Genomic DNA, 25,871 nt, shown 5'->3' with positions numbered 1-25,871 from the left:
CCTCATTTAGCCTCAGAAATGTCACAGGGCGTGTGGTGAACTCAGCAGCAGAAGATGTTTCTCGTGCAGTCACTTTTCATGTCCTCACAACTGGAAGAAATAGAGCTGGGGCACTTTTTCCACTCAGCAACCTCAGAAAGTAACCGCTGCAGGAGATAAAGGGAGGAGATAAAAGTGTCTGTGGCAGCAGTTTCTTAATCACCAAGTCAAGCTGTATAATTAGTGCTCAGATAAAAATTAATATATTCCCAAATATTTAAAACATTATTTGGTTTTAATGCTCTGGGTTATGCTAAGCATGTTCAAGTTGCTTTTAATTTGTTCTGAAGAGTAAGTAGTTAATGTTCAAGGCAGGTGTTGAAACAGTGATGCTTGCCTTTTTTGGAAGGGTCTGTTGAATTCTTTCCAAAAAAAATAACGTGTTTGGCTCACTTAACCTTGCCTTAGGTCCGTGTAGTAAAAATCCCAACATTGGCAGGCACAGCAGAACTCTGCAGTCCTTTCTAAAACCTGGTTAGCAGAACCAGCATTTCAAACAGACTTTAATATGTGATTAAAAAAATAAATTATGATAAGCTTCATGTTTATTTAAAGATGTTTACTATGTGATCACTTAGTGAGGATGCTTATGCCAGACTTCTTAGTTGCTCTGCTTTCTGTCTGTCAGTTCCTCCCTCACAGGACTTGGTAACTTTGGTAGGATCTGTCCCTCAGGAAGACATTTGTCATGCTGCAGGATGATGAGAAAGGTTTTCAAGTTTTAATTAGTAATAAATGCAAACCCAAGTGTTTTCTGAGGAGGAAAGCTGTTTTGTTAGCAAACATTTAACTATCTCAAATGAAAAATACAGTGAAAATGCATTATTGCAAGGTAATGCATTTCTTTGGTCATTATTTAGAAGGAATAATATTTTCTCTTATGCTGTCCTCAAATGTCTTAAAAGATACCCTGATGCTGCTTTACCCTTATGCTGACCATAAAAAATACCAGGAACACTCTGTAAATGAAAACTAACTACTATACTACATTGGATAAACTGTAGTATTTTTGAGGTAGTTAAGGAGGCTTCTTTCTGTGGGTGGAATGCCAACATCTATTTAGTATTCCTCCAAATAATCACCGGTTAAGTCCTTAAATCCTGCAATTTTCATGCATGGGAGATTTTTCTAGTTAGGCTAAAGCTCTACAAAAATATCCCACATGTCTCTGATATAAAAGACAGCATTTCTAAGAGGTGCTCTGTATGCAATTTGGCATGACCTGGCTTATGCTGTGTCAGTGTCATCCTCTGAGACTGTATGCTTTTAATTTACACAGAATTCAATGTGTTAGGAGCACTGTAGAGATGTCCCATAAAATCAATCCAGCAGCTTCTAAGTGGTGAAAGTACAGTGAATGCTATTTACTAAATACATTTTAGAGAGAAATGTGTTGCTCTCCTTTCCTAGTATTGTAGTTTTGGGGGCAGTGGACTTACTCCAATAGTAGAATTTGCTTTCTTATTTGAGAAGTGTGAGAGTATTGAGAGAATGTGGTGTAGTCTGTGTTACACTGAGTAAAAACTTCTTTTTCATTTGAAGGAAGTGTTTTATGGTAGTCATATAAAAAATAACAAATAAGGAAGATTATTCAGAATCAAAACAGATTTTAGTTTAAACTTTGAAAATTATTGTGGCAAAAGGTTTCCGGAGTTTTTTTTTTGTGACAGGTGTGGTCAAATTGAACTCTGAATTACTTGGGCTTTCTCTTAGAGGAGAATATGTGATATGTGCATAATAAATACTAGCTGGAAGCACAGGGAAGAACTTAGAAATTCTTTTCATATGCCAAAGGATGTCATTTATGTGTCTACTTTGACAAATATTTTTGTAGGTGCTAAACAAATTGGTATGTATCACCCTGAAATAGTGCTGGGAACAATAGCTCCAGGTGATGCAATAGTTGGTTGCTGTTGGGTAATTTCTGTAATTGAAACCTGACTTCAGATAATTTCTGTAAAATAATTAGTTTTATAAAAGACTTAAGAGATACTTATGACCATTACTGGTTGTAATGTGTAAATAGTACTCTGGGCAGAAATTGTTATGATGTAATTTTCCCTCTTCCAGTCATCAGTAGTTTTGGATTTTCAGTTGGATAAAAAAAATACACTTTTGTTCCACCAAAAAAATCTGAGTTAATAGAAAGATGGGAAAAGTGAAGAGGGAGGAGAACAACAGAGTGACTCTGACTTCTTCCTGAGGTGCTCTGAGGATAACAGAAGAAAATACGGTGGTAATTCTTTCATGAAGCCTTATCTACTGCAGTGGTCTGGAAGTAGGGGCTGTGTGTTATATCTGAACAAGCTACAGGGCATACATCCAAAGCAATCTTCACTGATGCTTTCACACCTGAAAGCTTATTCATCTTACTGTGCTTTCGCTCAAGTACATGTTATTCTTGACTTGATGGTTTTAGATCTTAGTGAAAGTGTTCATTGAAGGACCAGTCTGGATAGGGCTTGTAGGCCCCAGTCTGTCAGCACCTTGAAGAAGAGACAGTAAAGTACATGGATGAGTGATGGCTCCTGAGGTTGGGCAGATGAAGGAATGCTGCTGTTTCACCATTTGCTGTAGGGACCTCTTGAGAGCTGACAAATGTCTTGGAAGTGTTGGGACAGGCGAGTCAAAAGGTTGCTGTTGGGATGATGTTGCATTGTAGTAAATCTGAAATGACTTGTTTATCTCTCAAGACCATCACAAGTTGAAGCAGGTCCCAATCTGAAAGAGAGTCTTACCCTCTGCCACCTTCTGTTCTTGAATGATGCTATTACCACTTCAGTGAAGTTGTGTTTGAAAATCTTAGGCTCTCCTGTAGAACCTGTTACACTTCTACTTACTGTTTTTCCATTTTGACTGTTTTAAATGACATTTTAGCTTTAAATGACATTTAGTGAAGACCTCAGTTAATGTAACCTATTTTAAAGAATTTTTCTGAAGATGTGTAACTCATCTGCGTTATGTATTAGACTAAAACATTTCCTTACTTCCTGTAAATAAAAAAAATAATAATATTATAATGGCCCATCTTCGCGAACGAAGATTTGGGGAAAGGTCTTTTTACCTTTCCAGCCTGCGCAATGGATTTTTTAGGTGAGACACAGCCTGCGCTGAACTGAGCCCACCCTTTAATCCTAAGGTTCATCTGCCGGGGCCAAGCAAGCTTGGACAATGGCAGTGAGGTCCTCAGGACGTAGGTTTGTTTAGAGTGTCCTTCTCATAGATGGATGGCCACACAGGGCTAACGACCTCCATCAGGCCAGGAGACCGGGGACTCGAACCCGTGGTCGCAGCAGTGAAAGTCCTGCACGCTAACCACTAGGCCACCAGGGGTCATATTTTCCATTTCTTTTAGCCTTTCTCTTTCCTTACCCTGTGTTTATGGGCTGGCCTTTATGTGTCACTGAGCTTGGACTCATGTTCTGTCTGATTTGGGAGTTGCTTTAGTAGCTCTCGGTTCTATTGAGCTTCATATTCTTATCTGCCTTCATTTCCTCAGATCATCTTCTTATTTTCTCCTGCTTAGTTTTCCTATTGTCTTCCAGCCCTCTCTTTGCCCCCACAGTTTATCTCCCCTTGCAGCACTGTGGTCCACTTCTGCAGCAATATTTCAGAGAGTGGTTCAGAGCCCTCTGTTAGTCTGCCATGTGCACCCTGCCCAGGCTCATGGGCACTTCCATTTTACAAGAACAACTCAGAAAAAGGAATCATTATGCACATGTTAAAACGTGTGACATTTAGGCATTGTTGGAAATAAGCCATAATCACCCTCCAGTTTGAGTGTGGCAGATTACATTGCTTAAACTTGCTACCTGTCTGGGTGGTTAAATGTACTCCATTAAAAATATGTTTTTTATTCCCCTCAGGTGTCTTTAGGTTCCGTTGTTCAGTTTGAGAAGGGAAATTTCTCCTTGTCAGCAGAAACAGAAGAAAAGTTTTTTCCTGAGAAGAATGAACATCTGCTACAGTGGGCCCAGAAGGAATATGGAGCAGTAACATCTTTCACTGAACTTAAAATATCAAGAAACATCTATATTAAAGTAGGAGAAGGTAAACCAAAACAAAACCAACAAAATTGATAGATACTTCTGGATATTGTGTTGCTGTAGTATTATTTCACTTTTTTTTGTATTTTAATCTTTAAACATATCTCTCATTTTCCAAGAGATATGATAAGAAAGGGGAAGGCAGAGAAATAAGAGCAAGTCTAAAGACAAGACCTTGGATTTAGGCAACTTTTAGTGGATTCTGATGCCATAATTTTATGCTCATAAATGTGGATGCAATTGCTCAGAATCTTAAAAGAGTCAAAGCGTTGCCTTTTAAATGAAATCAGCTGCTCACGGTGATTGGGTGCATTCATCTGAAGAACTGAAGTGGAGACCTTGATGTAGGGGGTAATTTCCAGAAATACCTGAGTTGTAATTTTTTCAGTATTTGCTTGTATAAGGATCCAGGCTACTTTGGGCAAAGAATTACTGCTTTCCTCACCAAAATAAGTCGCCTCAGTCTGTCCTTGTGCATTTTCATTCCAAGGAGAAAGATTTCCTGTCCCTGTGAGCCACTTGCCAGATTCGTCAGGTGGCCTAATGCAGGTGGGAGAGGACTCCAGCTCCTCAGGGACTTTACAGGCCCATATTAGGGTAGGGTTGGGGCTGTAGCTCTGCAGCTGAGCAGTATTGGAAAATATAACAATATGAGCCTTTGCAGCAATATTTCTATAGAAAGTCCTGCGTAGCTGAACTAGTTGGCTAAGAAAAAAAACAAAACAGCCAAAAACCCTCTGTGGAGAAAACATTCTTTCCCAACCACCTGTATCTGATCATTTGATTTCCTGACATATGAGGCTTGCCCCCCAAATCAGAACATGCCTGTGTTGGTTTTTTCCAAATCCTGCCAAATTTGTAGAGGATTCCCCTGTGTGTTTTTTTTTTTGTTGTTGTTCTGCTTGGCACCAGTCTTGGATTTTAATGCCAGAAAATCATTCAGAAATATATTTATTAGCTTATTAAAGTGCTCTTGGAACGTATATATGGGAGTGGTGGTCTCTGCGTTGCAGAGATGAATATTGAATTAGATATGTAAAAAAAACAGATAAAATTTTGTTTGTTGATTTGCATGTCTCCAGTCAAACCAGGCAGCTAAAGAGGAGAGTTTTGTATCATCTTTAGAATGTGTTAAAACGCAATTTAATTAGGAGTAAGTACACAAAATGGAACTTGGCAGGCAACCAAAATAGACAGTTTCTGTGGAGGCTCCTACAAACTAGCTCAGCTGTAACCGTATTGGCTTTTGATTTAAATTCTTGGCAGAAGAATGAAAGTGCATGTATGTGTGGGGGGTTATGCATGTGTTCAGGGGTGGGGAGAGGGTCAGTTCTTGAACTGCAGCAGTCATGCAAAGAGTTCTAAGGAAACCACGTGGGACACGGTCCTGCTCTGCTTCTCTGCAGACTGAACAATAGAATCACTGAATTTCACAAACCACAGCATACAGTGATGTACATTTTGGGCTTTTCATATAAAATTTATACTCCTCAAGCAATTTTAGTAAGGTACCTTTAGCTGCCAGTCTGTGCATCACTGCTAGTATTACTCATAATATATAGGTGGTCATATGAAGTAGTTCCTTGCTGTTGACTGATACAGAATTTAATTGCAGTATTCATATAATTGTCTACATTTCAGATTCACTCAAGGTAGACAAATCTGAAACTGGAAGATGTAACATTTTAGAAGTGGAGGCTGTAGCTGAATACAGTGCACAGAAAATGCAAGCCAGAGGACTAAAAGATCTGAAGAAGGATGATTTTTTCATAGAATAAAGCTGCTTCTGATGCCATGGGTCTCTGAAGTCACTTTTGAAGCTGCAAATGAAAGGCAGCTGAGAGCACTAGCAAACTGGGTCAGGGCCAAGTGCATCTGAATCCTGTTGATTCTAAAGAGTGGTCAATAAATACTGCAGGGATGGTGACCACAGCAAGAACTTCGAGGGGCCAGAATGGGGGTGTGGAGGAAGGGGGCACAAGAAGTGAGATTCTTGTTGTTGTCTTGATTTGTGTAGTGAAGGAGATGACGAAGTGACTGCCATGGTAATCACTGTCAGATTCTAGAAAGGAGGACTGGTCATGGTGAAAGTGGTCTTAGTATGTGTTTTTCAGCAGAAGGCAGTTTAAATCCTCATGCCTCAGTAAGATACAATTGAACAAGTCAGGAAGGCTTATCAGTTAGCTAAATGTTACTTAACTCACCCGGTATTACCAGTGTAAATCCAAGGCAAATGCTAGCCTGGAGGGAGGCTAATATCAACACATTTCTTAGCTAATAAGAAAAAATGTTAGTCAGCCATAAGAATAACTAAACTGGAAAATGTACAGTCCGTTTACAGATAGTAACACTGTGCTTCTGTCCTGGCAGAAGATGAAGCTTCAGTCATGAATCTGAATTTATAGCCTGTACACACCAGTGCACATATCCTGCATGCCATGCTTGTGTGGTTTAATGCTTGTAGGTGATTGCATTGTGCCTGGCTTTAGCTGTATGTCCTGCTGTGGGATGAGTACTGACGAGAGTTTCCATACTCCCTCCGGAGACCTCTGTAGTCCCTTCCCTGATCCTATGTCTCCCCTGCCATTAAATGTCAGTCAAGGTTTTGATCTCTGTGCTAAGGGCTGGCAAACTGCAAAATACACATGAATAAGCCCCGCCATCAGAGTGCCCGAGGAAAATTGCAAATGCCTTGCTTATCCCCTGCTCAGACTTTGAAAGGCAAGTTCTGCTTGGATGGGATTTTTATTGCTGAATCCAACTGCTGCTGCCCAGGGTGCCTGTCTTGGAGAGTGACACTTGACCTCCTCATGATGTTAAGCTTGGATATTAAACTTTTAGCCAAGAACCTGTGGATGACACCTAATTCGTGCAGAATAGAGCAGGCGGTGTCTGTCCTCATCTGTCGAATGGAGGTGCTGCCCACAGAAACTACAGATCCCAGTGTGCAGTCCTCTGTCTCCATCCAGGCAGTCTGGCACATGCCAAAGGAGAAGGTGGCTGCTGGACACTTGTGCACACAGCTCCACCACGTGCCTTCTGCCCAGAGGGGCCCCTCGGCACCTGGGCCTGCTGGCCAAAGACCCTCTGCTGAGGGTGTTGCCACCAAACCTCATGTCTGATTCCATACTGGGAGTCTGTGGAGATTAGAGAGGCACGGAGTCCATAAATTGACTGTTTGTTGACTGGTTTGGTAATGTTTTTAATTGATTGCAGACACCTGCAGTCCCTTTCCAAAGTAAGTAGGCAGCCCTGAAACTAACAAAGAAAAGAAGGGTAGTGAGCAGAGAAAGATGAAATGGATCCCCTTTTCTCTTCTGTTCCAGCCCAGATTTTGGTAACTGGTATGGATAAGAGTAAATACATTTTGGTGCGTGTGTCAAGTAGCCATTGATAGAGTTAAAATTTGCTGCAGAGGAAAAACGTGCTATCGAGTGGAGGCCCAGGCTGGGAAGCCTCTCTGCTTCTGGCAGCAAGAGTAGCAGTTCTGGAGAGCTCCAGAGACATTTAATGGAAGTACCAGGAGCAAGAACCGATTTCTTTGCAATGGCAAGTGATAGCATGTGTGGTAACTATCCACAAAATGCTCAGAGGCTGTTATTTTATGGCCTGAATTGTGTTGCACAGCAGCTAAGAAGCAAATAGCTAGTACCTCCGTGTCTGTGTGTGTATGTGAATATATATATATAAATTCAAGCTCAGCATAAGCCATTTGGGATCATTTTCCATTCTGTGCTGTTGTGGGAGGAGCTGGCAGAACTGCAGCTGCGTTCAAGGCTAATCTGGCAGGGCACATACCAGATGTTAGAGGAGTGCTTTGCTTGGGCAGTATGAATAGTTACAGCCTTATACAGCTTTCCTAGATTCTGTAGGGAAGACAGCACGGGTAATTTCAAAGGCTACTTTGTGTAAGATCAGGAGAAGAAACTCCCCTAATTTCTTCTGCAGAGGCCAGGGCCATAGGAGTCTCTGGTCTCTCTGCAAAGTTGTGCAGCACAAACAAATGTGCTTCAGAGGTGACATTTCAGTGGTCAGTTAGGGAGCACATGGTCTTAGCTAAGTTGGTAAGAGTTTGTCCACAGTTTTGTGTGCACAGTGCATGCTTTTGATTTATTTCTTTTTTTTTAATCTTGCTACTGACCTTAATCGGAAAAGTCTTTCTTATAAAGCAATGGTCTAAGAGCCAGCCATTTGGAATTATATTCTTACAGAACCTTGTGCCTTTGAACATGATACTTAGTCCTTCTGTGTATTATAACAATTCATATGTGAAGCTATCTCAGAAATGCAAAGTATTCCTGATTTTCAGTTTCCTATGGTATAGCAACGTAGGCTGTGCATGAGAACTTCATACCAAGGGACTGTTTTTTATAGTTTGCATTTTGCACTAGTTAATGATCATGATCAGTTAGGCAGTTAAAACCAGAAGAGAGATCAAATATCTGTGCTAGAATTTCATCATTTCAGTTACGGATATTATGATCAGACCTCCTTAATATCAACAACTGGTTTCATCCTTTTCTTGCTGTATTCAGTTTTCCACACACAAGAGAACTGCAGTATTTCTAGAGAGCACTGACTCTGACTACACAATGTATAGGGAAATAGATTGAGTAAGGAAATGGAAAGTACTTTCTGTGGTATTTTAAATATGGTAAGTTTATAATAACAAGAATAAAACATTTTCCAGAGGGAGAAGGAATTGATCACAAAAGGTTTCTGAGTAAACTGCAAAAGAAAGAAATATTTTTTAAAGTCACAAGGAACAAATTAAATGTATTTTATTCATTTTGAAAAATGCTCACATATTTTCCTTCAATATTGTTTTCAGATTTCTCTTAGTAGGAATTTTCTTTCATTAAATGTTTGAATCCATAAATAGAAGCTGTTCAGTTTAGAAGTATATATTTTATGTCAGAAATGTGATGTTACTGCAACAGGGATCTCTCTTTCAATATGATGTTGATTTGTTGTGCTTACTGTAGATAATAGATATACCTTTCAGCAATATAGTGCCACACTGAAGAATATTCAGTATATATATATATCTAAGCTGATAGCTATGTTTAAAGGTACACATGCTTTTTTTTTTTTCCCTCTCCAGATCAAGTGTTTCCTCCCTTGTGCAACATTAAAAAGAATTTTCTCTCTTTAAATTACCTTGCGGGATACCTACAACCAAAGCCAGCAGAGGGGTGCCTTATGTCTAACTTAGTCCAAGAAAGAGAAGTTCATATCATTGAACTAAGCACTCCAAATTCCAATCCTAACAGGTAAAATATCATCTAAATAGACTAAAAATGTTTGTAATCATAACTAAAGGTTTCACCTGTCTATTTAAAAATCAACTGAAAGTAACCATTTTATACTTACAAGAAAAGCTTGGACTTTAGTACTTTGCCTTAAGTAGAAATTAGTTCTTCAGTATGTAAAGGTTTTGGATTCTGCTTCATAATCACAGGATCTTTCTGAACAAGACTGCAAAGCACAGTTTTTATGGACTATATCCCGCCCCCCTTCTTGGTCAATCAATCGAATTTTTCCAAGACTAAGGTGAATAAGGGAATATCAGTAAGGGCAGCATCTGACAGATAGGGTTTAAGGTTAGACTACTGTATGAGGAGGTGAGAGAGAGGTTGAAAGTAATCTTGACCTGTCACTGGTTGGAATGACTGGCAAGAAAGCCTAGGACAGTGGCTTCCAAACAGTGGTCCACAGGTTGCAAATGACCTGTGGTCTAAGGTAATTGTTCCACAGTTGGTCTGAAGATCCATGACAGTATTTTCTGTCAAGTTTCCAGTTGAGTTTAAGGGATAGTTTGATAATTGCAAGAAATGTTAAGGGTTGACAGTGATCCACTGACCAAAAAAGTTTATAACTAGTGGTTAGGAAAAATAACTCTCTGTATGCATTATGAGGATTATCTGAATTGTCAAAGGTACCTTTGGGAGGTAGGACATTTAAAACATTCATTCTTTGCTGGTCTTTCCTAGATCTCAGTGGGAGAACATTAATGGGGTTTGCTTCAGATAGTCATACTTGAAAAAGCTTGTCCTAAGTGCTGAGTATGGTTACTAGAACAGAAATCTGCTGTGAAACGTAGATGGTTACAATTTCATGAAAGATAAGATAACATTAAAATCCTGTCTGCTTACTGCCGACACGGGATATCCAGCACTGTTTAGTCGTGCTCCTCATGCAGTTACACATGAGAATGTATTATCCCTAATGAGAAGATCACACAGGCAGATGGAGATGGGAGAAGTAGTCTTTGTAAAAAAGGATAATTATCTCATTACAAGATGTTGAATCCAGAGCCTGACAATATTCTTGCCTAGCAACCTGGGGAGAATAAAAAAGTGCTGAGATGTAGTGGAAGGAGAGTAGGTAACCCCAAATGATTTGCTTCTGTGTGGTGTGAGTTGCAGGCCCATCCTGAACAGAACTGATCTTTAGCATCAGCCATCATTCTACGTCCCGTGTAGTGTTATGCAATGACAACCTGGATTCCAAGCCCACTGGGCTTTTGGCTTTGGCTGGTAGTACAGTAGGAGTTTGGTTTTCAGATAACAGTGAAAATGTTTAAGTATTTTGTTATTCAAAACAAAAGAAATGATAAGTCGCTTTGTTCTTAGTTTTACGTGTTATCCATAGCTATCTTTACAAAGTTTAAATCCTCAAAGAAACATACGGAAGCCGATCTGGGCGTGCGTAAAACTCCAGGAGATGAAACAAAGGCCCCAAAATACAACTAAGTCGCAGTGCAGAATATTAGTTGAAACCTGTTACTTGGGGATGAGCATGTTCTTGTGATGTATGGCCCCTTAAGATGGTCTAGAAGTTTATGTTTTTCTATTGAATTGATATTTTGCATGACAAGGTGTACAAACCCATTTGCTCTGCCCATTTGCTAATTTTACTGAGATCTTGAAAATCTGTATAGTGTTCATCTATTTTCCAGCAAGCAGTGGGCTGGACATCTGGGGTTTTTTCTGTTTCGAGTAAGTATATATCCAGAAGGATTGGAAACCGAATACACTGCTTAATTCCTCAACACACGCAAGATCCTAAGCAAAGTAATTTCCACAATTTAACTGCTAAGCAGAGACATCCTCCAATACAGTATTTGTGGTTTGGTTTGGCTTTGGGTTTTTTGTGTGTGTGTTTGCGTTAAGCTGCTTAATTTGTCTTTTTGCCTTTTTTAAGGTATTATTTTGAGTTTTAATACAGTTGTAACCAGAGGAAACTAAAACAGCTATATTTACATGCTGTCAGAGGGAAATAAGAAAGCAGTGTTTATTTTATAAAGCAACTTGCTAGTCATATAACTTACCTGCTCTAAATAATAGCTGAAATGAATAGCACACTCTCTGTAAATAAGAGGCAACAATATTATTTGTCTAAAAAGTACTTGTTTCTATTGTTATGCAAAATCACTTAAGCGTATGTGGAATAACAATCTGTTTTGCACATGTTGTGTTGCCTGGGATAATATCCAGCATTTTAATCAGCTGGCCAGACAGTGGAAACATGATGGATTGGAAGAAGGTTGATAGCTGAAAATTTCTGGCATTCTGTTCTAACTTTCTATTTTCCACATCCAGTGCTCTCCAGGTGGATATAATCGTTGACATTAAACCATCTCAACCAGGCGCCAGACTTGTCAGAGATGTCGTACTTATCCTCAAGTGTAGAAAGTCTGTCAACTGGGTTATCAAGTCTCATGATGTCCAGGGAAAGCTGGAAGTGATTGTAAGTTAAGGCACCTTTATTTTTTGAGAGATATAATACTGCAACAATATAGAATCCATTTAAATGTGATATAGTGCTAGATTGTATTGATTTCTGAATGTTTTTTCTTAATTGCCTTTTTTTTTAATTATTAATGCATGTCAGGGAGTAAATGCAGAAACTACTTTGTCTCGTTAGTTTTTAATATATGAGCTATTAGACCAATGCATCGCAGAAGCCAGGTAGTTAGTGCAAGGATTTAAGGTCTGTGTCTTTTCAACTTCTGTTGAGGTACCCTAAACACAAAGTTGGATCTTCATCTCCCTTTTTACTGTTACTTTAGTGAGTGGATCTACAGGTTCATCTCAGAAGTTGGAACAATGCCTCTGAGTGCAGAATGGATAATACTGAATATGTGGCACACACCCACAACCCTTAGAAGTGGAAACAGTTTTACTTCTCCTGTTTGTGGTTGTAGTTGTCTCTATCCCTCTTCCCTGCCAGTACTTCTGTCCCCAGTTTGGTCAAATTGACCTCTTCTCTCCTCAGACTGCAAATAAAAAATTTTTTAAAAGTTAAAACCAGGATCTCTAAAGCTAAACTTCTAAAATTACTGGGAATGTTGGTTCACATTGATTTTTGGTACAGGCTTTGTGGCTCAGCATCATTTCTACTAAGAAAATGTGTTTTCCCTTGGTCTGAAATAAATAAACATAATTGGACTTATCATGCAGCCAATAAATGTGTGACCTATTTCTGTCTTAAGTGATCAGTTAAGAGCACATTGTACAGTTGAGCTGAATGTTTGCTCAGGACCACCTAGTGGCCTCCTGATTAGCAGTTTTGCAATAATTCAGTTACGTTTTCAAACTTCAGCTCTCTATTTATGGGAGTTTTACTTTGCTGAGTAGCATTCTGCTTTTGATGTGTGTAAGGGTAGTTTTGACAGGATCCAAAGGCTGATTGATCTAAATCTCCCAAGAGGACAGATTGGTAGACAGGATTTTATGCTGTATTTTGAGAGTGAAGGAAATAAAAGAAGACAAATTTTGATGTTGCTCAGAAAATTGAATGGAAAAATTATCTAGGATGGATGATGAAATTCCCTCTTCATCCCTAACACATATTTGTCTTACAGACAAGAAAGGCTGTTCTGGTCATTCTGTAGGTCCTGAATAATCAGTCTTTAAAGAGAAAGGTCAAGGTTGGGTGCTGAGGATTACCACTCTTGTAAGCAGAAGGGCAAAAAAAACAATACTTGACTTGAAAGTTTCATTCTAGGTTATTATGTAAAATTCACCATTGTATATTTGGGCCCATATGGGTCTACTTTCATAGGATAGAGTATTGTGCTTTAGTTCACTCTCTGCTTGGAGATAGCTCAAGTATCATATTTCACATCCATTAAGCTATCACTTTATGGATGATCAATTTTCGTGGAGAGGATTTCTACAGAATTTTAAAATTCTGTTATGTGTAAAATGCTGTACTTGAATATAGAAAAGGAAAGCTGCTATTATTTTTAAATTTCTTCTTTATTAATTATTATTGTAAAAGTATATATATATAAATTATAAATAATATAATTATAAAAGTATAATTAAAAATTCCTTCTATAATGAGTGGCAGAAGTTAACACTTTATTTAGATTAACAGAAAGAAAAAGTAATACATAAAATATATATGGAAATGTCATTATATAAAAGACTGTATTTATATCGGGATTTGTGAGTAACTGTTTGCTTTACTGCCTTATGTATATAGATGTTTCATTTTCTGAATATGTGTTTGCTCTCCTTTATTTAGAGAGGGTGTGGGAGGGGACCAAACTCCCTCATGTCATTAAAAAGTCTGCATATCCATCATTTAGGATCTCTTCATATCTCTATTAAGCTGAAGGCCTTTCCAAGCCCAAATTTAGACAATGCATAAAAACATTACTAAGCAATTAGGTAATGTTTCATGATGTTCTTTTTATTAGTTGAAGCAGTTCCATGCACTTCAATTTTCCTAACTTCTTGCCGTCAGTACGAATCAGAATTGTCTTGAGGGGATTGGCAGACTGAGAGGGAAAGGTTAGTGCTAAGCTGCCTCAAACCCAGGACTGTGAGTTATTGAGGTCTAAGTTCACAGACAAAAAATAAAAAAGGCATTGTAGATCATGTAGCTCATCTCCCAGATTGCTGTGTTTCTTGAAACTCTGGACGAGGATGTATACAAACACCAGTAAAATGGGGGTCATTTAGGTGAATGATACTGCACATCATGTATGTGCAGTGCTTTCCTCCCAGGCTGTGTTTAACTCCAGCGTGCAGTCCGTCCTTACAGCAGCCCCTCTGCAGTGCTTGTCTGGTAATGTGCTTGTAGGCTGCTGTTCACACTGCTTCCTTTGGTTTTGGTGTCCCTTTGCAAGGCTGGGAATTGCACAGTGAAGTTTCAGAAAGAATATAAGTGTGTTGAGGGGCAAAGAGTGAGAGAAGTGAAATGCAGAGAACCCTGTGAGGGTTTCAAAAGCTTAGAGGGACTGTTCTTTACGTGACAGCAACTGCCCAGCACTCTCAGAAATGGTCTCTCTCTTCTGAGTAGGTTAGTGGGGGCTCTGATTGCCTGGTTTCAAACACTGTGTGTGAAGGTGTTGACAGGGCAGGCAAGTGAAGGAGGTCTATTCCTGCAAGCCCTTGTTCTCATGTTTTGTTTCACTAAGGTGATGCAGGATTGAACTTTTAGAGGCTCAGTGTGGAGTGGAGTGGTATAAACAAGCCCTGGAAGTGCTTGGGTGCCAGCTAGGACAGTAAACTTCTGGGATAATATTTTTTTCAGCTGTCTCCTTCTGACAAAAAAGTAAAGGAAAGCTGAGAGGCAGTTGCAGCAAAGTCGGGGTAGCACAATAATTCCAACCAGTCAAAGCTGTGGTAATATGACATTGTGTGATCAGTCGTGTCCAGATTTGCATCTGTTGAAGATCAAAGATCAGTTGATCCAAAACAGTTTAAGGCACTAAAATTAGGATACCTATTGCTCCGTTTTTGTTTCTTACCTTCAGTGGCCTTTGCTGGTCGTTGATAACTGTACTAGTAACAGTATCCTCAGACCAGACACTCTGTACCTAAAATTATTTTTATTGTGAAGCTGCAAATGTTTAAAAGCTGCAGAACTTGGTCTCTAGGAAGAAATGAGGGAGGGAGCTGAAAGTATACTCTGCCATACCATCAGGACTCTCTACATGCTTTATTCACTTCTTTGTTCTAAAGTCGTTTCTGATGTCAGGTGGAGAAGTGCAGCCAAGCTCTGTGACCTGTGCAGCATGTCCCTACAACCACTATCTAAAAGAGATCTCAACAGTCAATCTTTTGATGTTCTAGAGTGAAAGAGATTTAAGATTTGAGGAAAACCAATGGGGATGAAAAAAAAAATGCAGCCTATATGATACAGATAATTGAGCATGGAAATTATAGTGTTTATGGAACATTCCGTGGTATCAGCTGCAAATCAGTGCAATTCAATCACATTGCACAAATCGTTGAAAAGTGGGTCATCAATGCCTTTCCTGCAGCATCTGCATTCAACTTGTTCTGTAGTCATTGATGTGATTGTTATAGTGATAATAGTAGTGTTGTAAATGTAAAAATAAATATATATGTATTTAGCTTTGTGTGAATATGTGTTAAAGATGCCAAGCACTTAAATGCAAGTTTAAGTGTAATACCAGTTAATATTTTCTAACTGCCCCTCTAACAGTGAAAGATACTTGTTCTATTCCTTTGACTTGCCCATTTGGACAAGAAAATTTGAAAGTTAGCAAAACATTTACTGGAAAATGGAAACTGACAGTGTGACTCATCTATATTCCAGTGCCAACTTTTTTGAGGCATTATTTGTAATTATTTAATAATAAAAAAAAATGAAACATGCAAGTGCATTTATGAGTTTGCTGTATCGATTTATTTGTGTAAAACTTGTATTATTAATTAAATCTTGAAATTTTTTGTATGCAGAAAGTATATGTTTTTTAAGTAGTCTGGGCATGCATAAATGTGCATGCTCTCACTTACTGCTCTATTAAGCATTTAGTTCAATCCTGTTTAACATAATCAAAAATTTACAGGAGGCATGCAGCATTTCTAGGGTGCTCATTCAGACACAGCCTATCCTTGGTGCCAGCTGACTTTAAAGCATGAGCTGGTATCAGCTCTACTTCATGAGCATGCTGTTTTGCCTTTTTCAGTAATGCTCATTTGAACAAAGGCTTTCCCTTATGCAGCTGAAGTAATGCTCTCATCAAAGAAACGGAAGGGACATTTGAAAAATCAGTTGGCATCTTGAGTTCACGTCACCTCAGAAGTAATATCAACTCAGTTTTGAAGAAAATATTGCATTATACAAATGACTGTAAATATGTCTTTGTCTCATTTTGGGATTAACAGTTTTTAACTACCTTGATTTATTGTACTCCAACCAGAGGTTGGGAGGAAGAGGGGGGCTTTTTTCCATGTATGCAACAGTTATGTGCCTACAGTGGCAGGGTTGGGTTTATTTCCCAGGTGTCCTCAGTTTGTTGTTATTTAATAGAGTAAAACAGAATAAAAAAACAGGTTCAATCAGTACCACTACTCCATTTTAAGTATCCTTAAATCATAAATCACCAACTAAGTTTGTCTTTATTTGCAGACATCAAATAGTATTGGGTTTGGAAAGGAAACAGAACGATCCATGACTATGAGTAAATCAGTAATACCTGATATTCCCTCATCGCATGAGAGTTTGATCAAGTGGGCTTATGAGCATAACTATAGTCCAGTTACTTCCTACACAAAAGCCCCTGTTGCTAACAGATTTCATCTGCAACTTGAAGATACAGGTAAGCTTAAAAATGGATTTTTAGCATATAGAAAAAATACATCTTATATTTCCAGGAATACAATGACTTAAAAGATGTTTTCTCAGTTTTGAAGCTTTGGTTTGGGGTGTTGCACGGCTTTTACTTTCATCATCAAGAATGCTGGTAATATCTGTGAATGATGGCTTTTTGATTAGAAAAGTCCAGACAAGTTGTTTTATTTTCTGAAATGTTGGTGGAATTAGGTGTTTATAGTTTATCCAACACACAAGACTTTATATCTGACCATGCTCAGTGTTCACTGAAATGAATGAGCAACCGGATATCTTGTTAATTTATAAGTCCAGCTTTGATTTTTTTTTTTGGTGTTGTTTTTTTCCCCAAAAGTATGAGCATAGTGTTTTCTTGAGACAATTAAATAAACATTTAAATTGTTTACAGACATGATAATAAATACAACCATTAAAAAGAAAAAGTTATTTGACAAAGTCATTGCTGATGTAAAGATATCTGGGTCCATTGAAGCTAGCAGAGTTGCATCTGTTTTTCTCACTAGTTCTGAGTTTCAACCACTTTAACCATTTTGATAAACCTTATGTTCACATAATTTTATCAGTTGCACTCTGATGGGTTACGGATAATTATCTGCCTGAGGCAGATGTTGAGATTCCTGTCCTGAGCAGTCACATGTATAAGCCAGGAGATACTTTTTCATTTACTCACTGTAAAGTTAACTCTCATTTAGCTTCACTCTGGTTATGTAAGTAGTTTCACAACAGTAGAGTGAATGAATTTGTGATGGGTCAAGTAATAGAAGAATTTAACCCAATGATTTGCACTTAAACTATTTCAGCAGCACTAAAATAGTATATTTATGAATATGATGTTTCTTTTACCTTTGTGGTTCTTTTGCATGTAATAGGTCTACTCCTCAAAGTTTAATTTCAGCTCTTAGTGATGGAGATTTTTAGCAGGGACCAAATATACCAAGATTAGATGCCTCAGGAACAATTAAACCTTTAGTTGGAGGAGTTGTGGCTAGTTATCTGAAAAGTACAAAGATGCTGCTTTGGATGTCCTTCAGGAACTTCCTTTCTGGATATTTTTTTTTGTATGAAAATTATTATTTCTGGATACTTTTTAGGAAAAATATCTAATAAACTTATGGGGGGGGTTGTCTGGTTCTTTTTTTTTTTTAGAAGAGATGAATGATGAAGAAGACCATTCCCTTCCTCCAGAGCTGACAGAATTGCTGGGAGCTAACCCACTGCCTGCTCCAAAGAATCCCGCGTTAAGTGATGGCCTGACTTTTCCATTTCACATTAACAGAGGAAGGCATGATACAGTGGGAGAAGAAATCTTCCCATCCAGGCATTCAGTAGACACGTTAATAAATCATGACTTTGGACATTCCCTCTCAAAACATAAAGAACCAGAAGAAGTTCAGGGCAGTGCTGATGTGGCCCTGTCAATAAAGTGTGATGACAAAACCATGACAGTAGCTGTAGAAAAAGATGCTCTGCAGGTTGGTGTGCTATCTTATTCTCAAAATTGGGTAGGCTTTTTTTGGACAGACCATTTTATTTGCATTTTGATTGAAAAAATAAACATTCTAAGATCTACAGCCATCACCACCCAACCCCCCAAAAAATAGTTTGGTGAGGAAACTATACTGTAGATATTCTTTGCCATAACTCAGAATCGTGTTTTCTCTTCACAACAACTTGATGGTTTTTAGAGGGATTTCCTATTAAAGCTTTGCAGGGTTGGCTCTGTCAAAAAATTAGTGTGCTCAACCATCAGTCTGTTTTTAATTTCCGAAGTACAAAGAAGCTGCTTTTGATAGCAATGTGAAACCTGAATAGATCTATCTGTACCATCTACCAGCTGACAGGTTGCTTGTGTCCATTTGCATTGTGGAAAAGAGCCTGATACAGACAGCAATTTTAGCTCATTTCAGACCAGAGTCAGCATTATTAATCAGAAGATTAATAATGAACCTGTTGTTTTCTTTGTTCCATGTTACATTTATTCCCTGTCTATCATGTGTAACAGCATTTTGAGAGTGACCTTCCCTGGATGTCAGTACAATGAACTTCACTTCCTCCTATGAGCAATCATGAACAGTATTCTGAACTGCACTTCAAGCAAGAGCTGAACACAATTGTGTTTCAGTCACTTACAAAGCATCTTTGTTTCAGGCCAGTGGCTACACCCGGACAGAGCTCTCGCTGCTGGATCACTCTTGCAAAGCCAGGATGAATGGCACCCATTTCATTTTGGAGTCTGCGCTGAACAAATGTGGCACTCGGACAGCATATATCTTGAACAAGATTGTTTATTTTAACTCTGTGAGTATTTTACAAAGAGGATCCACCTTCTGCACTGCACATCATAGTAGTACAAGGAAGCTGTTGCAGTTAGCTTTAGTCTTAGCAAAAAGGAGGCAACCTGATCTTTTCCTGTCTAACTCAAACCTCGTTGCAGCCGCAGTCCCTGTATTCATGGAGGCATGAAGGCTGCATATTCAGGGTGCTCCTGTGGTCAGATAGTATCCTGAAGGAAAAAGGAGGAGTTGGAGTTAAATACTTTTTACAAAACTGCATGGCTACCCTTTGGGGACTATCTGTACCAATCTCAGAGAATTTGCACCAGCTTTCCCTGTGCAGCTTTGATGCATTCATACCTAAGGAGTACTATATTCTGTAAGGAGGAGTGGGAATTTTGTGATTGTACAAAGGAATACCAATTAATTCGTATGCTGAATTAAGTGAAAATTTTTTCTTCTAAAATTGTGTGTGAAAAAGGCTCTTAAAAGATGAGGAAAATACATTAATTATGCATGCTTCTCCTTTAGAATTTGAATTTATATTTTCTGTCTGATGTACATGATGAAGGGACTCTTGGGTACTTGCATGTAAGTGATGATGCAAAGGAGCACAGTTAGGTTGTAAGCAACTGCTTCCAGACCAGCTCAGTTTATGAGCCTGAGTGCAGTGCAGCTAATCTGGGTTGGAAAGTAGTGACATATTTCTCTTGCTGAGCTTTCCAGTACATAGAATAACCTTGGCAAATGATGGAAAGCCTGTGGTCCAACCCAAACACGGCTAAGGCAATCTGATCTGACCTTGCCTGGTTACAACTGTTCTATACTGGTGAGTTGGTAGCACCTAACTTTAGAAACAGTCCCAAACCAGCACTGTGGATAGAATCATCAGTAGACTACAGAGCAGCGTGTGTCTGGAGCTAAATACTGTCATTGTCCCTGTATTCTATTATGGCCCAAACTAAAACGGTCATTTACCTCTTCTCTTTTCTCTATCATGTCTTTTAATAGTCTTGGCTACACACTTGACCTCCAAAAGCCACATGGTATTTTTCAGAATTTAGTAGCGTTTCTGCTAAAAAATAAACACCCAGCAGCGGAGTGTCAAAAGGTGTGTATATGCCACTTTTTAGCAGTTGTTCTATGTCCAAGAAAACAAAGTTGAAGTCCTGGAAGGGAGGGAACTAGCCGAGGACCCACAAGGCATACTGAAGCACAGTGCAGAACATTGGAAAACAAAACCAGGAATTTGCAGGTGAAGTAATGGAGAAGTGTGCAAAGGATTGAAAAAAACCCGTTGGAATTCAGTACAAATTCAGTGAAAAACAAGGGAAAAATGAAGAAGGGACATAATGTTTTTGGGTTTACATCTCTGGAAAAAAAATGCAAGTGACAGAGTAGAAAATCCTGTAATAACCCTAACACTTCTAGTGATTTTTTCCTGAATGCCTTAAGGAAAACTGTAAGTTGCAAAAAATCGCTTTAGAAAGCCATCTCTTTTTTCAGTGTTGGTTATAGAAATACCAGAAATAGAACAGAAATGCTAGGCTGCTCATTCAGACACCAACACCCAGATTGGTGTCATCGCTGGCTCTGAATTGTGGAAAAAAACTAAGGAGCATTCTTGAAATACAAGCTACATGTCCTACATGCTCAGCACAATGCTGTTTAAGACATGCTTTCACTATCTGCTTAGCTGGTGCTCTTCTTTTGGCCTTTGCATTGTTCTGAAGAGAGAAGAAAATAACCATGAGAGTGCTCAGTTATATCTAATCTAATTTGTTTGCAATATCTTTTGAGCAGATTGTCATTCAGCTGTCATCACCAGCTGAAGGCAGTGGCTTTGATGATGATGACATGGAATCAGGTGATAATGGATTTCCAGGGGATGCTGATGAGGGAGACGTTTCTTTCTCAAGCTGGCCTGAAATAGCGGTATGTTACTCTCAGTTTGCATCTGCCAATAAAGAAATACCTATTGTAATGGGCATTCCACATAAATTACATTAATTGTATAGAAATTAATTTTCTTTTAACACATTTCTTCTCACTACTGTTTCTTACGACCCTGTTGAAGATTTACACTAAGTAGGTGGAACATGTGGGGGCCTGTATTGCACACACCAAATTTGCCCTTATCCAGCTACCACTCCTGACTCAGGATGTTATTGTATTTTTTTTTTTATTTCAGTTTAATTGCACACTGCACCAGCCAGAGGATGACAGAGGCATATTCTGGCCTCCTGAACAACACATCACCAATGTTACCTTCAACATGGAGCTGTACAAAACAGATTTGTTCCGTGCTCCCTCCCAAGGACTATTCTCTGTTGCTGAGAATGGACCAATATATGTAGAGGTAACAAGTTGAAAAAGGCTTTCAAACTAACAGAAGCATTTTGCAAGGCCATGCAATTGAGCCAAATCTGTTGTCAGTTGAAGGGGTTTGGGCAGTTGGTTTAGGCAGGCAGGTAGCTACTGTGGTGGCTGCAGAGAACAGAAACTGTGGGGTAAGAAGTAGGACAATATTTTGGGTAAAAACCAAAGGATTCTTGCGAAATGGATGAATTTTTCTTAGAAGGTAAATTGGTGATTCTTGCCAAATCTGCTTTTCTGTGCAGAACTTAAAAGTGTCTCTGGGCTCTTGCTCTGAACTGGCATGTCCTAATGAAGACTTCAGGTTTCATTATATTTGGTAATATATCTGAACCTCATCTGAAAGATGTAGACATGCAAAAAATTGCATGTGTGTGTCTTTCATATGCTAGCGTTCTCAGGTTCCACTGTTAGTACAGATTCTGATCTCTCTCCAGTTAACTTAAAAACATCAGTTACAATCCTTTTGAATGCTGCCACACAAGAGATCTACCAGATTTAGATAAGTAAGACTAAAGCAAAATCAACAGCCAGGTACCCTTGATTTCAGGTGTGTTTTGCACATGATAATATTTCCATGTGTTGTTCCCCATCTGGGGAATTTCAAACTAATACAGTCAGTATTTCTAAATATAGCCATGTGTACAGAATTTTGGATTTTGCAAATAATGGTAGGCATTAATAAATAGAACTTTGGCAATAGTTGTATAGATGTTCATAGATGAGTAAATTACCAGGTGTGAACTATGGGCTTATAAGACCAAGAGTATATTTACTGAATTAGTTCTGTGCCATATTTCTCTTGCCCAAGGTAGTTCCTCTTTGTGAGTCCATATTGCATGATAAGCACAGTGACCTGTCTGACATTGGTGCAGTTTTCTTCATATCAGTGTGTTGTGTCTCTTCCTTGTTCTCTACCCAGTGAAAAGAGTTTAAGATAGTTGAAGCAAAAAGAAAGCATGTCACACTCCCTTAAGAATATGTTTATAAAAGACACTTCTTTTTTTTTTCATTTGGATAAAACCGTCTGCTTCCTTCAGTGATCTGAGATGAATCCCCCTGGCTCCGAGCCCTCTGGATTTGTCTGGTTCTGTAGCTGTTTATTCAGACAGATGTTCTGATTTCTTCATCACCTGTCCTGGCAGAAGACTTTTTTTTCTGTTTTTCCTTCTTGTGCGTTGAAAAACGTATCAGTTTTGAACTTCTGTGACTCCATTTTTTTAACGGACTCAGATAATTTTTTTTGCTTTTTTGTTTCTATTTTGCATTTTTTATTAACAAATGTATTTGGGGGGGTTGATAAATAGATCATAATCAGTAAGAACTCTATATCTCCCTTTTCCTTGTCTGCTAAAGATTTTTTTCATGTTTGAATATTTTAGGGTTTTTTTTTCTTCTCTGCTGTCATTTTCTCACCTTCCTCCTCTAGTTCTTTTCTTTCCCTGAGATATCATTCATCCTTTTATTTAATGAACTGTAGTATGCCTGTCCTCCTTCCCATAATCTCTTTTTTAACTAATTTACACCAGCAGCTTGTTTCCTGTCAGTATTTATGGCTGACTTTCGTTTATCCATCTTTATTTCTGTTCTTTTTGGAAGATGGTCTTTCTTGCTTAGAAAATCCCTTACACATCCCTTCATCTCTAGTTTGATTGCTGCTCATATAAGGGAGAGAAAAAATGAGAAATGCCTTTATTCACAGCAAAACTCATAGCATTCAAAAATTACTGCACAAACCACAGAGTTTGGCAGCCTCTTCCTTAAAGATACATGAGGCACATATGGATTAAGTACACAGATAAGGCACATTTCTTCTAAGAAGCAAATTATTTCTTGTGGAACTGTTTCATTGGGCAGTGTTAATGGTTAGAAACAATGCTTCTGTTGTTTATTAAGAGCAACACAGCTCATTTGTTACAAATTCCATTTATTTTTTTTTTCTTCTAATTATTCTGTAGCATTTGTTGTCTGCATTCCAGTCCAGCTGAGCAACATCAGGGCCTCAGAATTTTGCAGTCTTAATTATTTTTCATAAAAGAATATGAATTTCAAACTTACAATAAACTAAAAGGATCCTTTCACAAGAAATTATGGCTTTTTAGGAGGCTCCCTCAACCCCCCAGTCCAGGAATGCCACCCACACGTCAGACCATGACCTCTTCTCTGCTTTGCATTCCTGTCATGGCTGGGGGTGGGTTCTCTGTGTCTGTTGCTTTTGTATTTTTCCTTTTTCATTATAGTTTCAAACAGATACAAAGATATGGAATTAGTGATTGACTTCCATCCAGCTCTGTCACAGCGTGTGTGTCTAAGGGAAGCGGTGCCATTTCAGGTGGCAGTCGCAGTCATTAACTGTGTGTCTCATCTGGGCTGGATTTTTCGTCTGCTTTCAGGAAGATAGGGGATTGCTGTATTTATGCACGGTTATGCCATTAAACAGCTGCTGATTTTGAAACCACGGATTTTCTGTCTCTCAGTTTGACAGTCTACTCTTAACATTTAGCCTTCAAAATAGTTCAGATTGGAAATGGCACTGGAAAACTGCTTTAAAAATTGTTGAAAATATTAATGAAATGTGAATAAAAATGTCATTTCTGAGATCTTACCGTCTCTTTCTTTTTAATGCAGGTGTCTGTGACTAAAGCTGACAGATCCTTGGGCTTTGCCATTCAAACATGCTTTGTTTCCCCGTTTTCAAATCCAGATAGAATGTCTGACTATACCATTATAGAAAACATTTGTCCTAAAGATGAATCTGTTAAATTCTACAGTATTGAGAAGGTGAACTTTCCAATACCACATGCACAGAGGGACAAAAAAAGATTTAGCTTTGTGTTTAAACCAATGTTCAACATCTCACTGCTCTTTCTTCACTGCGAGTTGACTTTGTGTACAAATAAAGACAAAGATACTCAAGGACTGCCAAAGGTCAGTAATTTATAAAGTTAAATCTTATGATTTAGATGAAAATAAGGTATTTTTCTCATCTGACCTCTGAAGTGAATAAACGGTTTTCTATGAAATTGATGTAATGAACATGCTATCTCTAGGCTCAGGATTTTAATAGAGAAGAGTTATTACAGTATGCATTTTGACTACATGATTTACAGTTTCTGTTTAAATTTCATTGGGTGGTTATGAATAGAAATTGCTTTTTATTACACAAGTGGTTCAGGTTGATCTTTGCTGTCCATATCACATCCATATCCAAAGCATAAACAATATTAGCTTCAATTTCCAAAGACACGCATCATATAGGTTCATATTGTAATCTGATTGCTACAAAAGAGAATTGCCAAATTTTGCTTTATAACTAATGGAATTGTGTATAAATTTGTTGTTAAAGAATGTATTCTAAGAATTCAGAATTTATTTTTAATTTGGGGTTTATACACATTTCACTTAAAATGCATTTTTTAAAGATGATTTGTCATTGTTCATTAACACGTGTTTGTGGCTACAGTTTTGGCTAGCAGATTTTTAGAAAAAAAATTATCCTAAAATAAAATAATGACTACCATTTAAGTTTAATAGTAACAGTCTCATAAAGGTTAGAGAATCCTTAACGGAGGCAGAGTTTGCATCCTGAAATACAGCTCATTACCTTTACCAGTACCTTACATGGGGGTTGCTTGGAGGTTCTTGGCAAACAGGTGACTCTCTGACCTCACACACTGTTCTTTCCACTTGCAGTGCATTCCTCCTGATGAAGCTTGCACCTCTCTCAATGTGGATATGATCTTGGCCATGATGCACAATAAGAAAACCTTCACCAAGCCCCTTGTAATAACACATGAAGGAAAACAAGAAGGTATGAAAATGAACTTGAACTCTTTAATAAAGCTATATGTATTATATTGTGTAACATACAGGGGCTTGAAATGAGGGAGTGCTCCAAGTATGTGGCATTGTGTAATCTTATGGTGATACTGTGTCTGTAAGATGTTACTTGTTTAGACATTTCCCTGGCAGCAGTCACCATGGCAGTTCGTTGCTGTTTTTTAATTGTATTGATATCTGGACATGTGGTTTTGCCAGGCATAGAGGAAGGAATGCTGTACTGGGGTTTGGAATATGAATGCAGCAGTAGCATTTGCAGCAACCTTGTTGCCCAGAGATCAAAAGCAGTGGTCTACTCCCTACTTTACCATTTATTTATTGTGCTTGTAAATATAAATTTAGGAATAACAACAGTGGAATTACAAAGTATTGAGGGTGCTAAAGCCTGATAAGTTTGTAAAGCAGAAAGGTGGCCTCTGGAGACTGATTAGACAGTTAAACTATTAAGAGCAAAAGATGAGATGCACAAAGGTGCTCCACTTTGGTGGGACTTGTTTGATCACGTAATCTTTATTGCAAGAAAATGAGTGTGGTTAGTGACTGATTGAAGGATTTGGAGAGGCTGAATGAAAATGTTCCAATAGTGTCCAAGGGCTGTTTGACCTTTGGAATGCTTTTTGGGGAGCATCAAAAAGATGGAGATCAGAAGTCCTTTAACCTCCATTGTACAGTGCGT

General features: G+C 38.4%; 1 protein-coding gene across 6 annotated transcripts in view; it reads left to right on the top strand.

Annotated features, from left to right (window-relative positions):
* The window catches only part of TGFBR3 (transforming growth factor beta receptor 3), a 139,215-nt gene that overhangs the window by 101,610 nt on the left and 11,734 nt on the right, over positions 1-25,871 (top strand). For 5 of the 6 annotated variants that reach the window (XM_027694465.1, XM_027694464.1, XM_027694462.1 and 2 more), the window contains 10 exons: positions 3,906-4,089; positions 9,190-9,358; positions 11,690-11,837; positions 16,485-16,674; positions 17,853-18,178; positions 18,855-19,004; positions 20,783-20,914; positions 21,171-21,338; positions 23,984-24,283; positions 25,049-25,166. In XM_027694465.1, coding sequence (XP_027550266.1) covers positions 3,906-4,089; positions 9,190-9,358; positions 11,690-11,837; positions 16,485-16,674; positions 17,853-18,178; positions 18,855-19,004; positions 20,783-20,914; positions 21,171-21,338; positions 23,984-24,283; positions 25,049-25,166 — 1,885 coding nt within the window. The remainder of the gene's footprint in view (positions 1-3,905; positions 4,090-9,189; positions 9,359-11,689; positions 11,838-16,484; positions 16,675-17,852; positions 18,179-18,854; positions 19,005-20,782; positions 20,915-21,170; positions 21,339-23,983; positions 24,284-25,048; positions 25,167-25,871) is intronic. The other variant, XM_027694466.1, reaches the window with a different exon arrangement.

This window comes from Neopelma chrysocephalum, unplaced genomic scaffold (assembly GCF_003984885.1).
Source record: "Neopelma chrysocephalum unplaced genomic scaffold, ASM398488v2 Primary Assembly neopelma1_97, whole genome shotgun sequence".
Lineage (NCBI taxonomy): Eukaryota > Metazoa > Chordata > Aves > Passeriformes > Pipridae > Neopelma > Neopelma chrysocephalum.
This window is presented reverse-complemented; position numbering and strand designations above follow the sequence as displayed.